The 20,350-nt window shown below is 43.5% G+C and overlaps 1 protein-coding gene across 1 annotated transcript in view; it reads left to right on the top strand.

Annotated features, from left to right (window-relative positions):
* LOC126335570 (uncharacterized) overlaps window positions 1–20,350 on the top strand; it is a 50,819-nt gene that overhangs the window by 9,039 nt on the left and 21,430 nt on the right. Inside the window, exon 2 of the mRNA XM_049998999.1 lies at window positions 7,348–7,625. Coding sequence (XP_049854956.1) covers window positions 7,348–7,625 — 278 coding nt within the window. The remainder of the gene's footprint in view (window positions 1–7,347; window positions 7,626–20,350) is intronic.

The raw sequence follows: 20,350 nt of genomic DNA, 5'->3' as shown, positions 1-20,350 counted from the left end.
TGGCAGAAGCAGCTGTAAATCCTTTTTGTGGGACTGAAGGCCTTGAATGTTCCATTGGAGGACAGTCACGAGGAGGGAGAGATGAAGGGGTGTCAAGTCTGTTTCCGCCAAGGAGCACATTGTGGAGTGTCGGTCTGTGGAGTCCAACGCTGAAGAACGGTTGGTGGTGGGCACTGGCGAGACAGAGGCTGCAAGGCTAAGTGACCATGTGGCGACACCGTCGAGAAGGATCTTGGAGTTGTTGAAGGAGATGACCGTTTGTCCTTCGTGGACTTAAAGCTCTTATGGTTAGAGGAAGACTTGGGTGTTTGGGTGGAGGGACGGAGGAAGTCTTCTTGGGAGTAGTTTTTCTGTCCTTTCCCGCCTGCCAGTTTTCAGAGGCTAGCTTCGCCCCTTTAGGGGAGAGTTTGATCATTTGCTGCACAGCAGGACGAGGTAGAAGGCTATGCTACCTTGTCACTGGATGACTTCACAACCTCAGAGCCAAATTTGCGGTCGCAAGTCTGCATGGCCATGTCCTGCATGAAGCGAGGGGTAATAATAACTGAACTATAGGTGGCAGACGAGAGAACAGTCTTTGCGACTAGCCAGTAACTTGCGAGCTACTGGGTAAGGCACGTTTTTGTTTACCCCTTAGCTCTTGAACAGCCCACTCATCTAGTTACACGGGACAATCCCGGGAGGAGGCAGAATGGCTGCCATTGTAGTCAATACAGCGCGAAGAAGGCGGCCGACATTCGCCGTTGTGAGCATCCCTGCCACAAGTTACGTATGTGGATGGGTGGCGACAAGGCGTTTCAGTGTGATTGAACCGATGACACTGGTAGCAGCGTATGGTATTCAGAATGTAGGGCCGGACTGTGATGATTTCATAGCCCGTTATAATCTTGGATGGTTGGCTGGGTTGTGGTGTTAAAGGGACCAGACTACAAAGCCAATTGGTTCCTTATTCCACGACCATGAAACTCAATGAAGAAAGAAAAATCAACGACACGGAACATGATATAGACAAAGACCAGAAAGAGTAATTAAAGGACACCTATAGCCTCTTGGGTCTGGTCTTCGAAGGCCGGTTGACATGGCCCCCTCATCTTCGCCAGCTTAAGAGGACGTGCTGGTCCTATCTGTGTTATTAGGTGACTGTGCAATACCGCCTGGGGTGCAGACCTTTCTGATCTCCTGAGACTATATCAAACGTTGGTCCAGTCTCGTTCAGACAATGGAAGTCTTCTTTACTGTTCTGCGTCGCATTCGACGCTGCAAATCCTAGACCCCATCCGCCACTGTGGGGCCCGACCTGCGACCTGCGACTGGTGCCTTCCGGACTAGCCCCGTACTTAGAATTCTGAGGGGCTGGGATTCCACCACTGAGAGGTTTGCGTCAACAGCAGCTGATATCTTATGCGCTCCGCATTCGCTGCGCCCAAAAGACCCTTTATCCAGACACGGAGATCAACCTGCCGCAGAGGCGGCCACGATGTGGGCTTACCATGGCTGACTGCATTCAGTCGCTCTTTTAACTCTAGCAATTGCCTTTACGACCTCTCTTCTCTTCTCTGCTCACGCACGTACCCCTCCTTGGTGTCTCGGCCACAGCTCAGTCTTGATCTCTCAATTGATTCAAAGGCTTCTGTCCCTCTGGCTCTTCGCCACCAATTCTACTCTCTCCTAAGTCCATTCCAAGGTGCAGAAGTGATTTATACCTATGGCTCCATGGTTTCTGGCTGCACTGGTTTTGTTTACACCTATGCGTGACGCAAATAACTTCGTTCCTTGCCCGATGGCTGTAGTGCTTTTACTGCAGTCTTAGTAGCCATCTTCCGCGCACTGGACCATATCCGCTCCTGCTCAGGACTATCCTTCAGTATCTGTAGTGACTCATTGAGCGGTTTGCACGCTGTCGGCCAGTGTTTCCCTCGCTACCCGTTGGTCATCGCTATCGGGGACTCCCTTTTTCTCCTTGCTCAACGTGGATTTGATGAATTCGTCAACATTGCCGATGGACATACCGGTATCGCTGTGTAATTTGCAGGCTCTTGTTTGTGGGCTGTATTGCACTACCGCTTGTCCAGGTATTTCATTAGCATTTCGTCTAAAAGGTATGCTTCGTTCCCCTTTACCGATCTGTATTCTACCATTAAACGGAAAGGCGTGGCCAACTTTGTAAAAAAATGAACGACATCGAGCTTTCTCAGAAAAGCGCTGGGCGTACAAAAGCAACAGTAGCCTCAAAATCCCTCCTGTATTCTGCGTGAATCAGGACCATTTGTTTTTTCCTTCTTCTGTGGTTGCAACATTTATCCTCCAGTTGCGCGACTGTTCTCAATGGTAGGTAGGTGTGTAGGCCATTAACACTGCACAAGTGTTCTAACGTTGAGAACCGCTGTCTGTCGTGTGTCCGCACGTCACGTGAGCAGCGGCCGCTGTGTGGCGCCCGTTCCAGCACGCCGTAGTTCGGCACACGGCCACCGGGGCGCGCCCAGTAGTCCCGGACCGATAGAATGGGGATGCCAATTAGACATTACGAAATACTGGCCTGGCCTCGCAGCGTGAAGGTGTGGTCCCGTGTGCCGTTGGATATTAAAGGGCCATTGAGTAGCATCAACGATTGTGTACCCATTTCCATCACTCCGATGTGTCGCGAAACGAGGAAAACGCTTCAGACAAAAACATACATAGATTTAACCGTAGAATCGGAGTCTTCAGAGTTACGCCCCTCCCCCAACGCTGGCACCCCCTCCCCTCCTCCCTCCCGCTCACTCACGGGGTGGGCTGACCGTTGTCTCGCTTCAGAGATAAACAAATTGGAATTGCAACTTTTTGATACGATGTGTAATTTTCGAGCTGTTTCAATGTCTCCAGTTACGATGAGCACCCTGTATACAGCTACTTACTCATCGAAAAACCCGTACCTAAGGACTGGAAAGTTGCTCAGGTCACACATATACTTGTGAAAGGAAATAGGAGTAATCCTCTGATTCACAGACCTATACCACTAACGTCAATTTGTAATACAATTTTGGAAGATGTACTCTGTTGGAGCATAGATTTACCTCGAAGACAAAGATTTATTGAATAATAGCCGACATCTGTTCAAAACTTTTGTTCTTGCCCAACAGAACTAGATCTCTATTCACGCGAAGTAATAAGTGCTATCGACAGGAGTTTCAAATAGATATCATATTTAAAGGTATCCAGACACCGTTCCTCAAATATGCCTTGATTAGTGGTTTCTTGTGAGACACGCCACAATTCGTAACAACTGACGGAAGTTTATCGAGTAAAACGGAAGTGATACCTACCGTTCCGCAGGGAAGTATTACATACCTTCTGCTGCTCCTAATCCATGTAAACGATTTATGAGACAATCTGAGCAGTCCTCTTCCATTGCAGGTGATGCTGTCGTTTGTCTTGTACAGTCATCAGATGGACAAAACCCATTGAAAAATAGTTTACATAACGATATACATTGCGGCAAAAGTGGCAGTTGACGCAGAATTATGAAAACTGTAAAGTTATCCAAATGAGTACTACAAAGAATCTTCTGTATTATGGTTACACGATAAATCATACAAATCTAAAGGCTGTAAATTCAATTAAATACATAGGGATTGCAGTTGCGAATAACTTGAATTCGAACGATCACATTATGTTGCGGGGGGGAGGGGGGGAAGAAAGCTACCGAGACTAAGATTTATTGGCAGAACACTTAAATGATGTTACAGGTCTACTAAATGGACAGCATACGGAACACTTGTCCCTGCTCTCAGGAGTATTGTGTCGTGCTGTAGGATCCACAAGAGATGGGATTCACGGAGGAATCGGAAGAGTTCAAAGAAGGGCAGCACGTTCGATACTGTCTTGAAAAAGGGGGAGGGTGCCTCAGTAACGATACACGAATTTGGCTGTCAATCATTAAAGCAAAGGCAGCTTTTCATTGCTGCAGAATATTCTCATGGAATTTCAATCACCAACTTCCTCCTCAGAATGCGAAAGTATTCTGTTGGCGGTCACCTTCAGAGGAAAATATGATCATTGTAGTAAAATAAGAAAATCAGAGTTCGCATGGAAACATGTAAATATTCGTTTCTCCCGCGCGGTGTTAGTGTAACGGTAAAGAAATAGCTTCAAAGTGATTCGATAAACCCCCTTCCAGGTACTTAATTGTGTACTACCTACTAGCGATATAGATCAGATGCTAAGGAATTTTAGGCCGTTTTTAATTTACAATTTTGACACTTAGACCTAAGCCATTTTGCACTCGGAAAAAATAAACATGAAAGTAGTGTCAAAAACCCTTGTTAGACTTTTTCTTAAATACTGTTCCTCAGTCACGGGTACATATCAGTCACAATTGATAACGCAGAGAACATGTAAAGAGAGGCACTTCTAGTGACGGGTTAGTATAGTAAGCGGTAGATAATCACGAAAATACTAATGAAACTTTTAAAGATGCTGTAAAGAGATTTTTCCTCTTCCTCCTCCTCTTCTTCTTCTTGTGCCTCCATTAACTCTGTACGTATATCTTCGGTGGTACAGAATTATTTTTTCAATAATATCAAACGTTACTATGTTTCACTTCATTTGCATTGCTACCTGAACCTCCTTTTAACGGAGTATGCGAAAGTTGAAAAACATGTTTTATTTTCTTTGTAAGGATTGCACGTAATGCGCTGAGTCTAAACAAATGTAATATGCTAAACTTTTGTATGAATTCTGATGCGAAAGCGATATCGATAGTTTGTCGGACAGTGAAGACGTAAAAACGGTGCAGCGTCGTGGCGTACTCGCAGTCTATTGTGTAATCGTGAGACACAGAATCACTCGAAAATTAAAGGCCGCGTCCTTTTTGACGGCTTACGCTAAACTTCAACATGGATGTTATGGACCAAAATGTTACTGGGTGAGTGATGTTTCTTGGAGTAGCATAACTGTCGCCCTGGAGCCTTGCAAACTGTTTTCGCCAGAACTGTTAATTAGCTATCATGATTGCTAAAAGTTTTCGGACCGGAATATCACGATCAGAGGATGGGACTGAACAGTTACGTTGCAATTGTGCACATCAGAAACTGGATCTATACGACGACGATTGCGTCCGACAAGCCTGCGATCACTGAAACGCCTTGGAGGGTAATTCTATTGCGTGGTGGAGCCTATACCAATCAAGATATGATGTCCATGACAATTTCATTATTGAGTCGTCATTACGCCGAAAGTACCAGCGAGCTGCCGCTGATTTCACGACTTGTATACCTACGAAAAGAAGAGCTGCAATGCCAAGCGCCATCTTCCTTTGAGGACTCCAAGAATATCCTGTAGTTTTGAATATATCTTTCTTTTGCGAGAATCTTTGCTTCATACTTTCTTTAAAAGTAAATGTCGTTTCAGTGAAGTGAATTACAGTTAACGTTAAAATTGTTGACCTACCATCAACAGTAGACATGGCTATTGTCCACCTCTACCTCACTTTTATTTTTATTATAGCTATTGTTGCATGGGCTTTGTGCCAATCAAGTTGCCCTTGACTGGCGTACTGTCCAGAACGTTAAATACGAAAAATAAATTAAAACCGAATAATAAATATCTCTTTCCTTAAGACAAAACAGAATTGATTGAAGAGCGAAAAATTTAAATTCTGCGGCGAACAAAAGTAGCTGCATTGTTCAGTTACTACGTCACCCAGATATTTCGGCTTCTTTTTAGTTAGACCTAACAAAGTAAAAAGTGGTTGTTGCTGCGTTACTACTTGACCTTGGGTATTACCACAGTCAAAAAACTTGTCAGTTTTCGAACTACGATTATCTAAGACGCTGAGTTGTGCTTGTTGAATTGTGAATCTAAAACATTTAATTTATCATACTCTCTTCTTGTTTTGGTACTGTAGATTCAAGTACAGTTCCAGATAAATTGTAACAAAAATGAATCGTTATTTTTGTTTTAAGTAAAGACAGCTCCTAAAGGCAGATGATTATTCATGATACCTTTATGTCCCATATTACACTACCGTGCCTGCCAAACTGTCTTGTAAGAATGTAAACCCCGAAAAGAATAATTTACATACATTGAAATGGGTGTACCCCTAAGTAATCAGCCTCTATGAAACCATATTGTACTTAACTGTTGGTTACAGGAAACACCATGGATCATTAACCAAGCAGGGAAGCAGCCATATCAGAATTCGTGGAGGGCCTGTAAACTGACGTCACAGACAAACGTTGCTCTGTGCGAGGGTCCTCCGCAGGACGGACTGGACAATGCTTTGAAGCAGACCGACTCGGCGGAGGACGCAATATGTACTTCGCCGTTTGTGTATTCAGCAAGCAGTGTGGTCTAGGGAGAGCTGCTATTTCGGTGGAGCCCAGATATCGTGGACGGTAACGCAGTCAGTCAGAATTCGCAGAAATAAACAGGACGTTAAGATAACATCTGAGGCTGACATGGTGAAAGAACTCGAAAAAATCTTGTTGCAACCGTTGTTCACAGTACGAGCAGCCTTTAGCGGCTCGCCATCTCACAACTATTCATGACGTCGCCTTTCAGGCTTAGATCTTTTTTAATATGTGACTTGTAAGTACTGCATCTTCTCCAGTCAGTACAAAGCTCAATTTCATTAATGTATTACATACCTAATGTGTTTTAGAACAGATAGTCTAATTCTGAAGAGGACGCTAGTAGTAGCGTCGAAACCTTGTCAATTCTGACCTAACATTTGTGACAGAGGGCTTATTTGTTCTAATATAATCTCACAAGATTGATTAAATGACGGTGTAACCGACCACTGGAGTGTCCGCAACGCGCTAGACGATAGCTTGTTTCGCATGGCCCATGATCAAGCGATCTGATGCCACGCGATTTTATCTTTGGAGGTTCATAAAGGATCAGGTGTGTGTGCCTCCGCTATCAACTGATCGCCAGGAGTGAAGCAGTTGTTGCAACAATTACCCCAGACACCCTCATCGGGGTTGCGGGGAGAGCTCGCCTGTCGATTCGATGTGTGCTCTGCTACGAATGGTGCGCATACAATATTTGTAAGAAAAATTGAGTTGCTCTTTCATTTGAGGTGTTATTTACAACAGTAGACTCACCGTAAGAAATACTAAACCTTAAAATCCGGATATTCGTTTAGGAACACACTGTATTTTAACACCGAAAATGGTCGCTTGTGAATAAAAGCAGTAAACACAGGTGATTATGTTACTACATATAAAATATTTATCATTGTGTACCATAATTCAAGGACATAAGACATGCAGTATATCTTTCTCGTTGTATGCATAGCTCAACACGCACGTACACACACTCTATATTTTTCGTTGCGTACCACTCCAACGTTCATTCCATCCCCAGGTACAGATTTCACTTGGAGGCTTCGATGCAGACAAAGATGGTTCCGAATTGGAAGCGGCCTTCCTGGAGCAGACTGTGGGGTACGTGGAGTCTGTGTACAGCGACATCTACCAGATGGAGAGCGCGCAGAGGGACCTCGGGACCATGGCAGAGGCCGCCACAGACCACTGGGAGGCACTGCCGCACTCGGACACCACCCCGGCGCACATGGACCGCAGCACCGAGATCGTGGGCCACTGGCTCATGGTCTGGTGCCGGCCCTTCTTCGGCAGGCGCAGGTAGGCTGCGCAACGTAACGTGGCCCCGAACTACAGTGTGTAAACTTTCAGATGGCAGACCTCCCCTAGTCCTGTATCAGTAGAAGTCGGTAAACGTCGGGAGGCTTCGGTAGGCACGCAGTTTCGACTGCTGCCAACATTACGTAGCTGACTGTGTTGTACAAGGTAGCCATTGTCGTCTGCTTCTTTATTGTTTTGCACTGTACTGCTCTGCGTCTTTTTATTGTGCAGTTGTGCCTCCTGAAAGGCAAAGGCCCCGAGTTAGTCTCGGTCCGACACAGTTTTAATCTGCCAGGAAGTTTCATATCAGCGCACAATGTGCTGCCGAGTGAGAATCTCATTCTGGAACTTGTATCATGACAAAGTTTAAATTTGTAGGAGTCTTACCGTGATAGCCGAAGATAAGTGCATAGAGGTAAAAAATACTACATAAGGAAAACACAATCTTTTGTTAGAGCTGAATGCATGTTGAAGCTCTGATAACTGGTCTCCAGATTGAAGAATGAAATTACTGAAAGTCGTTACGAATTACTAAGCTTTCTTCACAGTTGACTTAGCTGCTGTGACTGGATCTCACCATTACTTACAGTCAGCAAGTGGCGGATGAAGTGCTTGTAAGCTTTCATCGGCTTGCTACCGCATACTCCGCTGTGTGTTAGTCTGTTCATCTCAGCTGGATTAGATCCTCTCAGGCAAACAAGCCTTCAGAGTCATCTAGAAGCGAAATCTGACTGGAAAAGCCGGCCCATTAAACTCCCTATGGTACCATGGAAGTTAATACCTGATACCTCAACAGATCTCCTATCATAGACCGTCGTCTTCCTGTAAGGGTTCTCCTAATATTCCTCTCCTCTCAGATTCTGCAGTGAACCTTCTCATTCCTTGTCTTATCAGTCCACCTCATTTTCAACATTCTTCTGGAGCGCATCTCAAATGCATCGATTCTTTTATGTTTAGGTTTTCCCCACAGTCAATTTTTCACTACCATAAAATGCTGTGCTCTAAGCGTACATTATAAGAAACTTGTTAGGAACAATAAGCTCTGTGTTTGATACGAGTAGACTTGCCTCGGCGAGGAATGCATTCTTGCCGGTGCTATTCTTGAGGTTAACCATTTAAAATTCCTTTATGTCCTGATGCACCAAAATGTATCTGAGTCACTCCTCCTCTCTGCCTACTTTCGCGCACTGGAAAATCTGGGAGGACCTCTGTAAGCGTAATTTCACTTCTTACTCCCATTTCTAAATTATACACGCGAACTAACAGCAGCTATATTTTGCAATTAAATATTTGGTTTGTGGGATCTGGACGAGGTGTCGGCATACCCCGACTCACTCCATTAAGCAGAGGCTTGGCTTCGTATTCTCCTTACCGTGAAGATTTGGATCATCCATGGCGCTCACGTGATAAACACTGGGTAGTTGTACTTTCTTAAACAAATGATACGCAGGTTGTAAGCAATTACTACAATTCGTAGTTACCTCAGTGAGAGGGCCGCAATGGTGGCTAAGCGAGTATCACCCAAGCCCGTTATTCGCGTTTATGCAACAAGACCCGCAGACTTTTCCACTTGGGAACCAGTCAGTAACGTATTAAAGAGATTGTTAGGAAATAAGGAGTATCACTTGAACGAAATTGTTCACACTTACACAGGGAGTTCGGGTATTCTCGTTACAAATTTCTAGGACTTCCAGAGGGGAGTGAGTAGACAATACATCTACATCTACATCCATACTCCTCAAGCCACCTGACGGTGTGTGGCGGAGGGTACCCTGAGTACCTCTATCCGTTCTCCCTTCTATTCCAGTCTCGTATTGTACGTGGAAAGAAGGATTGTCGGTATGCTTCTGTGTGGGCTCTAATCTCTCTGATTTTATCCTCATGGTCTCTTCGCGAGATATACGTAGGAGGGAGCAATATACTGCTGGACTCTTCGGTGAAGGTACGTTCTCGAAACTTTAACAAAAGCCCGTACCGAGCTACTGAGCGTCTCTCCTGCAGAGTCTTCCACTGGAGTTTATCATCTCCGTAACGCTTTCGCAATTACAAAATGATCCTGTAACGAAGCGCGCTGCTCTCTGTTGGATCTTCTCTCTCTCTTCTATCAACCCTACCTGGTGCGGATCCCACACTGCTGAGCAGTATTCAAGCATTGGGCGAACAAGCGTACTGTAACCTACTTCCTTTGTTGTCGGATTGCATTTCCTTAAGATTCTTCCAATGAATCTGTCTGGCATCTGCTTTACCGACGATCAACTTTATATGATCATTCCATTTTAAATCACTCCTAATGAGTACTCCCAGATAATTTATGGAATTAACTACTTCCAGTTGCTGACCTGCTATTTTGTAGCTAAATGATAAGGGACCTATCTTTCTATGTATTCGCATCACATTAGACTTGTCTACATTGAGATTCAATTGCCATTCCCTGCACCATGCGTCAATTCGCTGCAGATCCTCCTGCATTTCAGTACAATTTTCCATTGTTGCAACCTCTCGATACACCACAGCATCATCTGCAAAAAGCCTCAGTGAACTTCCGATGTCATCCACCAGGTCATTTATGTATATTGTGAATAGCAACGGTCCTATGACACTCCCCTGCGGCACACCTGAAATCACTCTTACTTCGGAAGACTTCTCTCCATTGAGAATGACATGCTGCGTTCTGTTATCTAGGAACTCCTCAATCCAATCACACAATTGATCTGATAGTCCGTATGCTCTTACTTTGTTCATTAAACGACTGTGGGGAACTGTGTCAAACGCCTTGCGGAAGTCGAGAAACACGGCATCTACCTGTGAACCCGTGTCTAAGGCCCTCTGAGTCTCGTGGACGAATAGCGAGAGCTGGGTTTCACACGACCGTCTTTTTCGAAACCCATGCTGATTCCTACAGAGTAGATTTCTAGTCTCCAGAAAAGACATTATACTCGAACATAATACGTGTTCCAAAATTCTACAACTGATCGACGTTAGAGATATAGGTCTATAGTTCTGCACATCTGTTTGACGTCCCTTCTTGAAAACGGGGATGACCTGTGCCCTTTTCCAATCCTTTGGAACGGTTCGCTCTTCTAGAGACCTACGGTACACCGCTGCAAGAAGGGGGGCAAGTTCCTTCGCGTACTCTGTGTAAAATCGAACTGGTATTCCATCAGGACCAGCGGCCTTTCCTCTTTTGAGCGATTTTAATTGTTTCTCTATCCCTCTGTCGTCTATTTCGATATCTACCATTTTGTCAACTGTGCGACAATCTCGAGAAGGAACTACAGTGCAGTCTTCCTCTGTGAAACAGCTTTGGAAGAAGACATTTAGTAATTCGGCCTTTAGTCTGTCATCCTCTGTTTCAGTACCATTTTGGTCACAGAGTGTCTGGACATTTTGTTTTGATCCACCTACCGCTTTGACATAAGACCAAAATTTCTTAGGATTTTCTGCCAAGTCAGTACATAGAACTTTACTTTCGAATTCATTGAAAGCCTCTCGCATAGCCCTCCTCACACTGCATTTCGCTTCGCGTAATTTTTGTTTGTCTGCAAGGCTTTGGCTATGTTTATGTTTGCTGTGAAGTTCCCTTTGCTTCCGCAGCAGTTTTCTAACTCGGTTGTTGTACCACGGTGGCTCTTTCCCATCTCTTACGATCTTGCTTGGCACATACTCATCTAACGCATATTGTACCATGGTTTTGAACTTTGTCCACTGATCCTCAACACTGTCTGTACTTGAGACAAAACTTTTGTGTTGAGCCACCAAGTACTCTGAAATATGCTTTTTGTCACTTTGCTAAACAGAAAAATCTTCCTACCTTCTTTAATATTTCTATTTACGGCTGAAATCATCGATGCAGTAACCGCTTTATGATCGCTGATTCCCTGTTCTGCATTAACTGATTCAAATAGTTCAGGTCTGTTTGTCACCAGAAGGTCTAATATGTTATCGCCACGAGTCGGTTTTCTGTTTAACTGCTCAAGGTAGTTTTCAGATAAAGCACTTAAAAACATTTCACTAGATTCTTTGTCCCTGCCACCCGTTATGAACGTCTGAGTCTCCCAGTCTATATCCGGCAAATTAAAATCTCCACCCAGAACTATAATATGGTGGGGAAATCTACTCGAAATATTTTCCAAATTATTCTTCAGGTGCTGAGCCACAGCAGCTGCTGAGCCCGGGGGCCTATAGAGACATCCAATTACCATGTCTGAGCCTGCTTTACCGTGACCTTCACCCAAATCATTTCACAATTCGAATCTCCGTCATCTTCCTTCGATACTATTGCACTCCTTATCGCTATAAACACGCCTCCCCCTTCACTGTCCAGCCTATCTCTGCGGTACAATATGTTGATTTGGCACCCACGCTTGGAAACGTTCCGCTCCCTTGCTGCAACCATATTGGTAACGCGACCACTCCAAGTAATTGATTAGCCGTGACCCAATACATCAGTTGTTTCAAGATTCCACTCACTAATAGCAAAAAATAGATGGTGTACGCATTGATGCTATATGTTCGACGTGATGCAGTATGGCCTCTTCAATTCGAGTGGGCGGTGTCTCCTTGGAACATCATCTATACGGGGCGTGGCGGAGCGTACCTCGTACCACAACTAGCATCTTCTCTCCCTGTTCCACTTCCAAAGAGAACGAGGGTAAAATGACTGCTTATATGCCTCTTACGAGCCCTAATCTCTCATCTTTGTCGTCTTTCCGAGAAATATAAGTTGGCGGGAGTAAAATTGTACTGCCGTCAGCCTCAAATGCTGGTTCTCTAAATTTCCTCAGTAGCGATTCACGAAAACGCCTCCTTTCGTCCAGAGACTCCGATCCGAGTTCCTGAAACATTTCCGTAACACTGGCGTGATGATCAAACCTCCCAACAACAAATCTAGCAGCCCGCATCTGAGTTGCTTTTATGTCCTCCTTCAATCCGACCTGATAGGGGTCCTAAACGCTCGAGCAGTACTCAAGAATAGGTCATATTAGTTTTTTTTATAAGCGGTTTCCTTTACAGATGAACTACATCTTCCCAAAATTCTACCAATCAACCGAAGACGACTATCCACCTTCCCCACAAGTGCCATTACATGCTTGTCCCACTTCATATCGCTCTGCAATGTTACGCCCAGATATTTAACCGACGTGACTGTCAAGCTCTACGCTACTAACGGAGTATTGAAACATTACGAGATTCTTTTTCCTATTGATCTGCATTAATTTACATTTATCTATATCTATATTTAGTTAGCAGCCATTCTTTACACCAATCGCAAATCCTGTCAGTCAGACCTGCTGACGGTGAAGGTAGCCCTCTCACGAACCCGTTCCGTAATTATGGCGAAAAGAGTATGGGATGGAGTGGGACGTTGTGGAGAATGATTTGGATAAAGGCGACGAGCGGTTCTCCCATTCCCCTGATCATCGCCATTCTAGAGGATCATGCCGCTGGATTCTGCAAACGCGCAGTCATGCACATTGCTCTGAGATGCACAGACACGCAAATGCACGAACCAAGTCATAAGGGTAGGACAGACTTAAAATGTCATCAGGCCGATGCCTACGAGGAGGGCTGGCCGCGGCGTACGTCACGTGGGTAGGCCTGAGCTAGCTCAGTTCAGCAGACAAAGTGCGTCTCTAATCGTGCTAACTCGTAGCTGGGTGCTTACGTAGGTTTCCGGACATTGGTTCCTATTCAAAACATTTTGTACTCACTGCACTCTACATGTCCGAGAAGTTTGTAACGGCAATTTCCGAGCACTCTGTACGTTTTCACAATGATCTGTACATCGTAGCGGACGAATGCCAGGAGGAGGAAAGGTGACGAAGGAAGTGACAGAAGAAGAAACACGAAGGACAGATTTCGCATTACAAAGATAATATAATTTACATCCCTTCCTCCAGATTTTGAGGCACAGTGCATTCATATTTTGTAAATATTAGTCTTATTTGTCATTAATGGCTCCGTACATAATCATACTTTTACAAGTATCTTTTTAAGAGCCCATGTTTTCCAGCGAATTTTGATTGTCCAGTACAGTATTTCTAAAAGTATCGATCTCCTGGGAGTGCATACTATGACGACACAGCTGTTGTCCATTTGTCCACGCACATCGTGGAGATGTAAATTGCAGGCTAGAGGCAGGCTAGCCTCCTTTCAAACCACAGCTCTAGCTGCTGAGCGCACAATGGTCTGAAATAAATCACTGCGTGGCTGTTAGCCTTTCCTTTATTTCTTTCAATAGTGGTTTTAGTAAATTAATTGATTCTCGTTTCGAAATTCATTGTTCATGCGAAAGTGCAAGCCTTGACAACGCAAATTCGGTTAAACATTTTCTCTGAACAGTGGCGATATGCTTTGTGAAGTATCTATAAATGACACAAGTACTTCGGCAATCTTCTAATGACGCTAACGAGGTCTCCAAATAATACGAACAATCAGCATTCTCACCGCTTTGTCATACTCGATGTCTCTTTCCACAAAACCTCTGCTGCAAAATTTATCTTGACTCCTTAATACAGTATCATTTAACTAACCTAAATAAGGGCCGCTAATTAGAATACTAAATACATGATAGATAGTTCTCCATAATTACCATAACGTAAATATCACTGGATACATGAAATCTTCACAATAGTTACTGAACTCGAGCTTGCATCGAAATAATTTACCTGCTTCTGGAGTGCTGTCACTTAATACAATCGTCCTAAAAATTCTCAGCCTCTGGTTACACATCTTTCAACATAAATTTCTGTGCGCCACAACAGCTATCAAAGCTGCTAGCTCCACCCGGACATAATCCCCCTACCTCAAAGAATCAACTACTACTGCGCAAGCCTGCGACTCGACTATTGGCTATTAGCTTTTCCGCACTTTTCTCAATAATCTCTCTGTGAACCAGAGACACTGTATGGCACATGAATTCAGCACGCAGATATATTTAAAGTGGCAATACTTCGAATAAACAGAAAATTTTCGTTATATTTGAATTCAAAGACACACCAAGTTTTAACATCCGAAAAATTGTAATGCTGCTTCTTGGCGGTGAGTGGAAGGCGTTGGTGTGGGCATCATATCAGGCGCGACAGTATCCGGCCAGACGGTGGCATTAGAATACTTTGGAACTTACCTTAGAGGAGCAGTGAGAAATAAAGTAATTTCCTCCCAGTGCTCTTGCTCCTAGAAGATCGCGAACGTTTTCTCGGACTCATTCTTGCCACAACCTCTTGTCTTCTACCTACCTCAGTACTTCAATTAGTCTTAATTAATGTACCCAATAGGCGTTTCCTCTCACCAATTTTTTCGGATGAATGTTTGCTTTCTCCCACTCCGTAACTGCTAAATGCAGAGAGATATCGTAAAGCAATCTTCCATGAAATAAGTCTGACAGAAAAGGTAGCCAAGTTCTGAAAATCTGGTAAACAGCATATTAACTGAACGAATATTTTCCTTCCAAGAATCGTGCATTAATTTAGTTTTACTTGGTACTTAATTTATCACCCTGCAGACTTCCAAATCGCCAACATGTTTAATCCTTCATTCCCGCTATAAGGAAAACTTCTTTACTTGCTCTTCCGTCTGGTCTTTTAATTTTGTCATCAGTTTAAAAAGCGCAGTTACCGGTTTCCAGTTTACAAAATTATCCTCAAACAGGTCACATGCCTTTGCGTTCAAAACACATGAGCTGTTCTAAGTATGTTGGCCACTTCACTGGGAGTTCAGAGTATGCTAAATACAGGGAATTGGAAGTTACACAGATATCTATATCGTTCAATATTCAAAGTGCAGTGGTATAATCATAGAATTTGAGTGGAATCAAATTCATTCCTGACAGTAATCAGTACCGTCAGTTGCGGCTTAGCAACTTTCCTCATAGGTCCAAGCAAGGCAGGTAACACCTCAAAAAGTACTCAAAAAATGAAAACTGAGTTGTCGTCTGACCATTGGTGGGCTTGTTACTGGAATTTACGGCGTCCAGTTGATTTTGGCTGTACGTGTTGGAATAACACGCTTAATAAGTTCTGCTGTTCCGATTCGAAGACACTATTGGTCTTGGTCACTGTGTTTGGAAGATCACACTTGGGGCCTGAAGATGACGTTTCTTCGAATTGACACTCGTAGCATGTTTTGAATAAACTGTTTGAAATACAATATTGCGGTCGTCAACAATTAAAATTTAGTCATCAGTTTGGTGCTGCTTGAAAACGGCATGTATAAAGTATGTCACAAGACCCACGAAATACCGGCATCAAGAGAGCCAAAATGCAGACGTTGCACTGAAGAAATATTCCGTGCATGTGACGTAGTGGCGTCCTTCCATATCATCTTACGTCCAGAATGTCATGCTTGGTATTTCTCTGCACGTTCTTAAAAATTCTCCAGCGTTATTTTCCCAGACTGCGATGTCAGAAACAATGCACGCTCAACGTTGAATTCCGAATGTACGGTCTTTGGGCCGACAGCTTAGGACTGATATCTGTGGCATAGAGCAGAAGTAGCGTAGAAAGATGTAAACTCACTTGTTGTCGAAGCCCAGATCAACTGTCAGCTGGTCTACAGCCTTCGTTGTTGCTAGTTGGCAGCTGTATGTACTAAGTATTGCATCCTTTACACCCACATACCACCTAATAATTCGATCATGTATTTTTCTTACTATACGGCGTACCACAAAAAGCAAAATTCCGTTATTTGCTATCGTTCCTGTGTTTGCAGTTTTAATGGCAAACAGTGTTTCCACGGATCTAGTTTTCTGTTATGACGATTTCGTCTCTAGCACTTGCAAAACAATACCCTGAGAATTTTCTTCGTAAATTGAGTTCGTGGCACGGAATCGGTGGAGATGTTTCTCCTCCTGAGTTGGATTAAAGGAAAATATTGATACAGAATTCCTCTCCGCGCCTGCATGAGGAATCTGTAAGTTTGCGGCCCTCTTAGAATAAAACTACTCCGTGTTAAAGATTCTTGCAGTATTATAATGGGCGAAACATTAACTGGATCAGTAATTTTGGCTAGTAATAGTGAACCAAATAACAGAAATTTCTTAAATGTAGAAAGGAGATAGTGCAAATACTTCTGCGGACACAGCTGTTAGGATCTAATTCTTTTGCACACAGATAAGTTTGAAGTGTTTTTGGATAGTTGCAATTTGTTGTTGTCTTCAGTCATGACTGGTTTGATGCAACTCTCCATGCTACTCAATCCTGTGCAAGCTTCATCTCCCAGTACCTACTGCAGCCTACATCCTGTTGAATCTGCTTAGTGTATTCATCTCTTGGTCTCCCTCTACGATTTTTACCCTCCACGCTGTCCTCCAATACTAAATTGGTGATACCTCGATGTCTCAGAACATGTCCTACCAACCGATCCCTTCTTCTAGTCAAGTTGTGCCACAAGCTCCTCTTCCCACGAATTCTATTCAATACCTCCACATTAGTTATGTGATCAACCCATCTAATCTTCAACATTCTTCTGTAGCACAACATATCGAAAGCTTCTATTCTCTTCTTGTCTAACCTATTTATCGTCCATGTTTCACTTCCATACATGGGTACACACCATACAAATACTTTCAGAAAAGACTTCCTGACATTTAAATCTATACTCTGTTAACAATTTTTTCTTCTTCAGAAATGCTTTCCTTGCCATTGCCAGTCTACATTTTATATCCTCTCTACTTCGAACATCATTAGTTACTTTGCTCTCCAAACAGCAAAACTCTTTTACTACCTTACGTGTCTCATTTCCTAATCTAATTCCCTCAGCATCACTCGACTTAATTCGACTACATTCCATTATCCTCGTTTTGCTTTAGTTGTTCATCTTATATCTTCCCTTCAAGACACAGTCCATTCCGTTCAACTGCTCTTCCAAGTCCTTTGCTGTCTCTGACAGAATGACAATGTCATCGACGAACCTCAAGGTCTTTATTTCTTCTCCATGGATTTTAATACCTTCTCCGAACTTTGCTTTTGTTTCCTTTATTGCTTGCTCAATATACAGATTGAACAACATCGGGGATAGGCTACAACCCTGTATCACTCCCTTCCCAACCACTGCCTCCCTTTCATACACCTCGACTCTTATAACTGCCATCTGCTTCCTGTACAAATTGTAAATAGCGTTTCGCTCTCTGTATTTTACCCCTGGCCACCATCAGAATTTGAAAGAGTATTCCAGTCTACATGGTCAAAAGCTTTCTCAAAGTCTACAAATGTTAAAAACGTAGGTTTGCTTTTCCTTAATCTTTCTTCTAAGATAAGTCGTAGGGTCAGTATTGCCTCACGTGTTCCAACATTTCTACGGAATACAAACTGATTTTCCCCGTGGTCGGCTTCTATCGGTTTTCCCATTCGTCTGTAAAGAATTCGTGTTAGCATTTTGCAGCTGTGACGTATTAAACTGATTGTTCGGTAATTTTCAGATCTGCCAACAACTGCTTTCTTTGAGATTGGAATTATTATATTCTTCTTGAAGTCTGAGGGTATTTCGCCTGTCTCATACATCTTGCTCACCAGATGGTAGAGTTTTGTGAGGACTGGTCTCCCAACGCTGTCAGTACTTCCAGTGGAATGTTGTCTACTCCCGGGGCCTTGTTTCGACACAGGTCTTTCAGTGTTCTGTCAAACTCCTCACGCAGTATTGTATCTCCCATTTCATCTTCATCTACATTCTCTTCTATTTCCATAATATTGTCCAAGTACATCGCCCTTGTATAGGCCCTGTATATACTCCTTCCACATTTCTACTTTCCCTTCTTTGCTTAGAACTGGGTTTCCATCCAAAGCTTTTGATATTCATGCCAGTGGTTCTCCTTTCTCGAAAGGTCCCCCTAATTTTGCTGTATGCAGTATGTATCTTACCCTAGTGAGATAAGGCTCTACATCCTTACATTTGTTCTCTAGCCATCTCTGCTTAGCCATTTTGCATTTCCTGTCGCTATCATTTTTGAGACGTCTGTATTCCTTTTTGCCTGCTTCATTTACTGCATTTTATATTTTCTCCTTTCATCAATTAAATTCAATATTTCTTCTGTCACCCAAGGGTTTCTACTAGCCCCCGTATTTTTACCTATTTGATCCTCTGCTACCTTCTCTTTCATCCCTCTAAGCTACCCATTCTTCTGCGAATGTATTTGTTTCCCCCATTCCTGTCAGCTGCTCCCTGAAACTCTGTACAATCTCTGGTTCTTTCTGTTTATCTAGGTCCCATCTCCTCAAATTCCCACCTTTTTTCAGTTTTAATCTGCAGTTCGTAACCATTTGATTGTGGTCAGTCCACATCTGCCCCTGGGAATGTCTTAAAAGTTAAAAACTAGTTCCTAAATCTGTCTTACCATTATATAATCTGATACCTTTTAGTATCTCCAGGGTTCTTCCATGTATACAACCTTCTTTCATGATTATTGAATCAAGTGTTAGCTATGACTAAGTTATGCTCTGCGCAAAATTCTACCAGGCGGCTCCCTCTTTCATTTCTCTCCCCCAATCCATATTCACCTACTAGGTTTCCTTCTCTCCCTTTTCCTACTGACGAATTCCAGTTACCCATAACTATTAAATTTTCGTCTCCCTTCACTACCTTAAGTTTCCTTTATCTCATACATTTCATCTATTTCTTCATCTGCAGAGTTAGTTGGCATATAAACTTGTAGTACTGTAATAGGCGTGGGATTAGTGTCTATATTGGCCACAATAATACGTTCACTATGCTGTTCGTAGTAGCTTACCCGAATTCTTGTTTTCCTATTCTTTATTAAACCACCTCCTGCATTACCACTATTTGATTCTGTAAACCTGTAGTCACCTGAACAGAAGTCTTGTTTCTCCTGCCACCGAACTTCACTAATTCCCACTATATCTAACTTTAACCTATCCATTTCCCTTTTTAAATTTTCTAACCTACCTCCTCTTGAGTACTCCCCGCCCGGAGATCCGAATGGGGAATATTTAACCTCTCGAATATTTTACTCAAGAGGACGCCATGATCATTTAATCACTGTAAATCTGGATGCCCTCGGGAAAAATTACGGCTGTAGTTTCCCCTTGCTTTCAGCCGTTCGCAGTACCAGAGCAGCAAGGCAATTTTGGTTAGTGTTACAAGGCCAGATCAGTCAATCATCCTGATTGCTGCCCCTGAAACTACTGAAAAGGCTGCTGCCTCTCTTCAGGAACCATACGTTTGTCTGGCCTCTCAACAGATACCCCTCCGTTGTGGTTGCACCTACGGTACGGCTACCTGTATCGTTGAGGCACGCAAGCCTCCCCACCAAGCCTCCAAGGTTCATGGGGGAGATCTCCAATAGTAAAGTGTACAGATTTGGCCGTTCAAACGTGAATATCTCACACCAATGCAGAGTTAGTGGTACTTGCTTTCAATGTAGATCGTCAGGAACGGATAGATCAGTTTTACATCCAGTTTTCTCCAGTTCGCACGGAAGGTGGTGTTGCTGCAGTGGGATGCTGCCTGCACCCTAGTCTCGGAGCGTGAGCTAGAAGGGCTAAGGGCGCTGTGCAGATCCCCCTCCAGGCGGTCGCCAACTTGGCGGGCTTCCTCTCGTAACAACGGCTGAACGTGCTTCAGTTCACTGCCTGTTAGCAGTGTACGGTTCCCAGTCTAAAGTAGTTGATGGGTCTTGGTATCTGAGAGTATTCACACTGTGACATAACTTTGTGGTCTCACCACTACCCTGAAATCCAAACGACAGTAACGACACGTCCAAAATTGAAAAG

The sequence above is a fragment of the Schistocerca gregaria genome, chromosome 2 (genome assembly GCF_023897955.1).
Source record: "Schistocerca gregaria isolate iqSchGreg1 chromosome 2, iqSchGreg1.2, whole genome shotgun sequence".
Lineage (NCBI taxonomy): Eukaryota > Metazoa > Arthropoda > Insecta > Orthoptera > Acrididae > Schistocerca > Schistocerca gregaria.
Note: the sequence above shows the minus strand (reverse complement) of the source record. Positions and strands in the feature narration are given on the sequence as shown.